This window comes from Chenopodium album, chromosome 9 (genome assembly GCF_948465745.1).
Source record: "Chenopodium album chromosome 9, dcCheAlbu1.1, whole genome shotgun sequence".
Taxonomy (NCBI): domain Eukaryota; kingdom Viridiplantae; phylum Streptophyta; class Magnoliopsida; order Caryophyllales; family Amaranthaceae; genus Chenopodium; species Chenopodium album.
This window is the reverse complement of record NC_137842.1, coordinates 22,681,587-22,689,070: the sequence shown is the minus strand read 5'-3', so window position 1 is coordinate 22,689,070 and position 7,484 is coordinate 22,681,587. Positions and strand designations below refer to the sequence as shown.

The window sequence follows — 7,484 nt, the reverse complement described above, 5'->3', positions numbered from 1 at the left end:
ACTAAACAAACAATCAAATTAAATAATTGAAATAGAGATTTGGGACAAAACCCTCAGAAATTAAAACCTTTCACATCTAGGGCGAAGGCAACTTCGAATATGGCTAAGTGTTTCTAGATCTTGCGAATGCGGAATTTTGTATTTAAAAACAAAGTTTAGAAGAAAAAGATGAATGATTAAGAGAATACTAAAGAATTAATGATTGCGAATGAAAACTGATTGTTGATGAATGTAGATGATCGAAAACGGAGTTTTTAATACGTTATTTATAGAGAAAATCAGCCAAAAAGATAAAATAAACAAAACAGAGTCTGACGCACAAAAAACAGAGTTGGCGCAAACCCTGGCTAACTGGCGCTAGGCACCAACACTGGCACCAGGCGCCAATGGCTAGCGCCAGGCACCAGGCCTGATTATAGGCGCCAAAGCCTAGGGTCAGGCGCCAAGCCTGATTTTAACGCGTTTTCGAAAATCAGATAAGTTTTTCGTACTGGAGGATAAAATCATATAATTTCCTCGAAAATGCTATTTGATTTTAATTAAAACTCTGAAAAGTCAAAAGTCAATTTATCAATGCTAATTGAATTAGGAATGAAAAGAACCTTCTAGAAGAATATAGAAAACTAAAACCATTCCTAATTGCATTAGGAATGATAAATCATATTAGGCCCTCCCCTAGATCATTGGGCCGTATATAAGGCTCAAACCGGGCCCAGTTTGGTAAATTGGCCATAATTTCCTCAATATTCATCGGAATTGGGCTTATAATATATCGTTGGAAAGCTTTTATCAAGCCCCATCCAACTACACTACTATTAGACCCATATCATGGACCAATAAAACTGGATTGGCTGTTTTCTTAAAATAAGTTTTCAAAAACAGAGAGAAGAGAAAAGAAATTAAAACTATCCGCAACACTAGACTTTCCACACTTTCGCTTCATTCGATTATGATTCGTCGTGAAAGGTACTCATCACCGGGTTTGGTTTTGGGGAGACACAAATAGGTGTCTACAACTACAAATGCGGGAACAGTCATAAATCGTCTGCTGCGACCGGGGAATTGCCTCTCATACACCTTTTCATAAACGCGTCCCGCAACCCTGACATACTATAGAAGGAACACTTGTCAATGATTACAGTTACAGTTACTAAAAACAAATTATCTAAATGAAAACAATTGAATTAAGCATCGTACCTGATCATTGACCTCCCCAAAATTATGTATCAAATGGCCACATAAAGTATGTTTGACATAGTCACCACCGCAACTAAAGAACGTCGGTTCATTCCTGCATCGAATCACATGAATATAAGCATCATTTACACAATGAAAGGAAACAATAAACATTTTCAACATTAAGATGATCAACAGTAAAGATTTTCAAGCTATACATACTCATCATTTCTAATCTTTCTTGTGCTGAATGACATGTGCTCATCCAAATAATCACGCAAAGGTACCCTGAAACGACAAATACCCTTTGGCCGCCATTGATTGATATACAAAACAGGTAGGGTAAGAGGCTCTAATATCTTCCTCTGTTTCCTACTGAGTTGGTGCCTCTTATTCTGCACATTTGTAGTCTGTGATTCATCTTCAGAGTCATAGGTGGCAGAAGCTTTGCAATACTCAGGGCTCTTCGGGATAACGCTATCTATCCCCTTTGCTGCATCGGCTACACCTTCACTAGCCTTGCCTTTGACAATTTTGGTAGCTCCTCTTCAGCTGTTGGAACATCCTTGTTCTCTTCACCTTCCCCCTTATGAACACCACCTTTAACATCAGCATCCCCCTTTGGAACATCAGCATCCCCCTTTGGAACATCCTTGTTCTCAACATCAGGGATACCTTCCCCCCTATGAATATCACCTTCAACATCACCTTCCCCCTTTGGAACATCAAATGCAGAAGCACCACCAACATCATCAGCTTCATGACTTCCAACCAGGTACTTGCTTTCACTAAACTGCGAGCCCGTACTACCACTACAAGAAAATTTATCTATAGAGGCAAAACTTTGAGGCAAATAATTTTTTATAGCCTCTAAAAGATATATTTAGCATCAATAAAATTATGACTGCCTCTAAATGTTCTTTTTAGCATTAGTGGATTATAGGTTGCCCCTAAATGTTCTTTTTACCATCAATGAAATTATTGTTGCCTCTAAAAGATAGTTTTAGCATTAGTGAATATAATCTTGCTTCTAAAAGTTCATTTTTAGGATTAGTGAAAATTTGTTTGCCTCTAAAAGTTAGTTTTAGCAATAATGTATTTTATCTTGCCTCTAAAAGTTAGTTTTAGCAATAATGTATTTAATGTTGCCTCTAAAAGTTTTTTGTAGCATTAGAGAAAATATGGTTGGCTCTAAAAGTTTTTAAGTGGCCTTTTAAAAAATCGGAAATTGTATGTATACTAATGCTAAAAAAGGAAATTGATTAAGTGGTTATTCTTCAATCTTGTACAGTTGGAGCCTTTAATTTTCACACAATTATTTTTCTCACCAAGGTTTAATTTTATGGTTTGAACACCATAAGTTTGCCAAGATTGTAGATAAATAACAAAAGCGAGCTCTTTCTCTATGGATGAAGGGTTAAGTGGTTATTAATTTTGTTAGTAAATATTTTTCAATGATTTTGTGCCACTATTTTTTATTATTAAATTAGTTTAGTAGATAGAATAAGTTTTTCACTTTTGATAACCATCCGTATCAACTTGAATTTTTGTAATTATGAATAAATGCTTGAATATATCTTTTAATTATTTTTTTCTTTGTCTTTGTCGTAGTCCTATTATAACTTGAAGTTAGTATTAATTTTGAAAGGAACAAAGAGTACCAAGCTAGTAGTAATTAATACTCACGAGTTTTTGTTTTTTGCTTCAAAATGAAAAATTATATATATAAGATACTATAGTATGGAGTAATGTGCTTTACTCGTATAAATTGGCCAATTGAAGACTTTGGTAGGAGTAATTGATATAGACAAATCACAAGTGCAAACAATGTGCAATAGTAATGGATTGATCCAATATATATGTGATGTGAGCACTGCAATAGTACTTAAAAGCAAAAACAGCGCCATGTAACCTCTCGTGCAAGTATCCACAATATGAAAAACACTCATAATTGATTAGATTTTTTTGGTATAAAATAAATATTAGAAATCAAAGTTTCTTACAAAAAAAAAATGTATGTGCTTAAATCCAATCACAATGATATATAAAAATTAACATCACATGTAAAGTAGGAACCTATAGAATAGACGATAATGGTTTTATAATTATATTAAAAAAAGATAAAAATAAATGTCAAAATAATAATAATAATAATAATAATAATAATAATAATAATAATAATAATAATAATAATAATAATAATAATAATAATAATAATAATAATAATAATAATAAAGGGTCATGGATATATAGTATCCATATAATTATTTTCGTCATGATCATTGACCTCCGGAACATCATAGGAGTTTCTTGGTGTGGTCCTAACTATAACTTTCCAATTTGGCTTCAAAACATCATTAACATAAAATACTTGGCGAGCTTGTGCAGCTAATATGTAAGGATCATTAGCTAACAACTTTGATGTATTAATGCTTATGAAGTCAAAACAATCCGTATAGATCCCTCGACCATGACTATGCACATCCCACCAATCACATTTAAACAAAGTGACACGATTTCCTCCAATATATTGAACTTTTATGACTTCTTGTAAGAGACCGTAATAATCAAGGATTGATGCTCCACTTTCTCCATTCACAACAATCCCACTATTTTGTGTTTCTCTTCCCCTTTCATTGTCCTTTGTACGAAACATAAATCCATTAACCATGTAGCCATTTAAGGAAATCACTGCACGATCTGGACCTTGTGCTAATGCTCTTAAGTTAGTAGTAGCACTTGGATGGTTTTCCTTTGACAAAATTGTCACCTATAAAATAGATAAAAAAAATTTAACTTAGAAGATTATCATAAAATGATGTTAAAAAAAATATTTAACCATAAGTCTTAGGATTTAGCTTGTCAATTATGTTTCCATGAAGCTGCACTCGAACCAATTATCATTTTTTTTTATTAATAATCATGGCAATCTTTTCACCATAATATGCACTAATTTAATGAATGTACTCATGTTATAATTTGCACCAAACAAAAAAAAGTGAAAAAAATATCAACAAAAAATAGAGACATATATACTCCGTATAATAGTAACCATAAAAAAGAAGAAATCGAGTTACAATAGTTACAGTTGTAAAAATAACAAACTACAAAATTACATCTTCATTCATCAATCCCACCAAATATCATCACAAATCACAAATCTCGATTGCCTTAGACTATACAACAACAAAGTACCCAATAAATGAGTCCTTCAATCACAAAGCACTACCTCCTACCTTTTAATTACTGGAAAAAAAACATAAGTAATAAGCAAAAAAGACCCATGATATTCCAAGACCCATGATGATGAACAATAATTAAAAAAAATGGGAAGAAGAGGATACAGAGAAGATGGTGTACACTGTATAGTATTGAAGAACAGGAAAGATGGTATTTTAACGTTAAAAAAAAATGTAAACAAATGGGCCCACTTTATGCAAATCAATCTGTTTACCAGGTAGCCAAGTTACTTGAACTATTTTGAGAAAATACTCATAATATATAAATATATATATATATATATATATATATATATATATATATATATATATATATATATATTATATATATATATATGGGGAGGTTCAAGTGAGAACCTCTCTTACAATAAGAACTCATTTAATAGTGAGAACTTGTAATCCTATCCGTCAGATTCCTTATAGTATAGAATAATAGTGAAAAATTATACTATATCTATAATATGTTAGAAAAGCTATTGAACAAATCCTATAAATAACTTAATTCCTTATATTTTCGTTTTTTTATTTCTTTATATTATTGAAGATATAGTAACTATGAAAATAAAATTGTGGAGGTGGTATATGTGTTGTGATTAAAATGATGGTGGAGCTGTTTTATGTTTATTGTGTGACAAAGCAGGTTGAAACGACTATATTAAAGTTGGTTTTCAGTCATATTACAAGGGAAATACTGTTAAAATTTCTGTAGAAGTAGAGATACAGTTTATTTGTCATTAGTTAAAAAGACTTGTGACCTTTTTTCTCTCTCTAGAATCAATCTTGTATATAATTAATTGACTTTATTTGTAAATATAAGTGTTTATTATTAGTTTTCCCTTTTTGTATGATCTTACATTTAAATTTTGTCATATATTCAAAAATTAAAGAGCTCCTTGTGCAACGTGAGGCGGGAGAAATAGATATAACCGATGAAGAAATCTATGCAAAAGTTAAACCCATTGGTAAGCGTGGTCGTTATCGTGGCAAGGGAGTTAGTCCTTCTATTACATCATTATATGGGACATTTAGTGAAGGAGAAAAGTTACGCAAAGAAGCTGATGAAGCAAAGAATGAGGCAATAGAGGCTAGAAAAGAGGCAAAAGAAGCTAATGTGAAAAATAAAGCCCTAACTAAAAAGATGAGAGGCCTTCAAAAGGAAATGGAGGTCATGAAAGATTTCATGGGGAATATTTTAAGCCATCTAGGTTATGATTTGTCTGAAATGAATATGGATGAGGTATACTTCATTATTTAATATTATTATATGATTATTGAATTAAATTTAAGAAATATATTTTATTGGTCATTGCATACTAATTATGAAATTATAGGTTAATGATAACGTCGATGACAATGTGGATGATGATGAGAATGACGATGAGAATGATGATGAAGAGGATGATGAAATGCATGTAGATGAAGAGTAACAGTACTTATTTTTTTTTATTCATTGTAAGTTTTAGTGAAATAAATTTTTTAATCTTTCTTTGGATTTTATAATTTTTATTAATGATAATTTATAGTTTTTTTTTTTTATTTTATGGATTAGTGATTTATAATTATTTTAATTTAATTTTTCGTCATTATGACAAATATTAATTTCATACTTTTTAATGACAGGAAATTATATAATGAAGATGGCTAGAGATCGAATTAGAAGAAATTGAAGAAAATAATGTTGTTTTCAAGCTTATAGTTTTAGATGAAAACTCCCTCTTATTCACATAAATACATTATCCAATTTTTTTATTATTAATTTTTATTTATTTATTCATATGCCTGTTTTGAAATTAAGTAGTTTAGTAACTCCATAAATTTTTTTTGGATCAATTATGTAATGACTACTAAATTATTAATAATATCATTGTTGTTTGATTCAATGAAATCAACTTGCTTTATAATGTTATACTGACATAGCTAATTCTTTAAAATGATTTTGTCTATTAATGTACACAAATTATATCATAAAATGTAATATTGTTGTAATATATATTTTTGTACATTTAGAATCAATACATCAGAAGCATATATCATGCATTCTGCCTCTAAGAACCTTTCATGTCAAACTTCTGATTTGCATCTAAATATCATTAGCATTAATATACAAGATTGCATCTAATTATATTTTGAGACAAAATTACATAATTGCCTGTAAATGTATATGATATATAAAAGCAAATAGGTATAATGCCTCTAATTATATTTTAAGGCAAAATAATATGGCTGCCCCTAAATATATATGGTATTTAAAAGCAAATTTACATAATGCCTCTAAATATATTTAGGGTCAAGATTATATGGTTGCCTCTAATTATATTTAGGGACAAGGTTATACGGTTGCCTCTAAATATATGGGTTTTTAGAAACAATGCATTGTATTGCCTCTAAAAGAGACATTAGGGGCAACCATCAATTAGCGACAGAATTTTTAGAGGCACTTGAATAGTTATCTCTGAAAGGTATTAGAGGCAATATCATTATTATTAGAGGCATTTTTTACTTGCTTCTATAAGTAATTTTTTTTGTAGTGTACTTAAAGGTGCATCAACCAAAGACCGGTCTACACCAAAATTTTTAACAATCGCATCAATGAATGATTGATCTAGTTCTGACTTATCACTTGTGGACTCAATGTTCATGACATGACTTGGTTGGTTATTTGATGGATGGTCAGTTAATTCATGATCAATTGATGGTTGCTCATGATCAAGCTTATTCTATAGATCAGGTTCCTTCTCAGGCTGCTTCTCTAGCTCAGGCTCCTTCCCAACCTCTAGCTCAGGCTCCTTCTCAGACTTCTTCTCAGGCTGCTTCTCTAGCTCAGGCTCCTTCCCAACCTCTAGCTCAGGCTCCTTCTCAGACTTCTTCTCAGGCTCCTTCTCAGTATCCTTCTATAGTTCCTTCCCAACCTCTAGCTTAGGCTCCTTCTCAGACTCCTTCTCAGCCTTCTTCTTAGCCTCCTTCTCAGCCTCCTTCTCTAGCTCCTTCTGATCAGGTTCCTTCTCTAGATCAGGCTCCTTCTCTAGCCCAAGATGCTTCTCATGCTCCTTCTGTACCCCAACCTCCTTC

General features: G+C 31.7%; 1 protein-coding gene across 1 annotated transcript; it reads left to right on the top strand.

Annotated features, from left to right (window-relative positions):
• The first annotated feature begins 4,502 nt into the window (after positions 1-4,502).
• LOC145557525 (uncharacterized) lies at positions 4,503-6,300 on the top strand. Its single transcript, XM_081618698.1, has 3 exons — positions 4,503-4,566; positions 5,303-5,652; positions 5,747-6,300. The coding sequence occupies exons 1-3, from the start codon at positions 4,503-4,505 to the stop codon at positions 5,840-5,842; spliced, it is 510 nt and encodes a 169-aa protein (XP_081474824.1). The 3' UTR covers positions 5,843-6,300.
• The last annotated feature ends 1,184 nt before the right edge of the window (positions 6,301-7,484 follow it).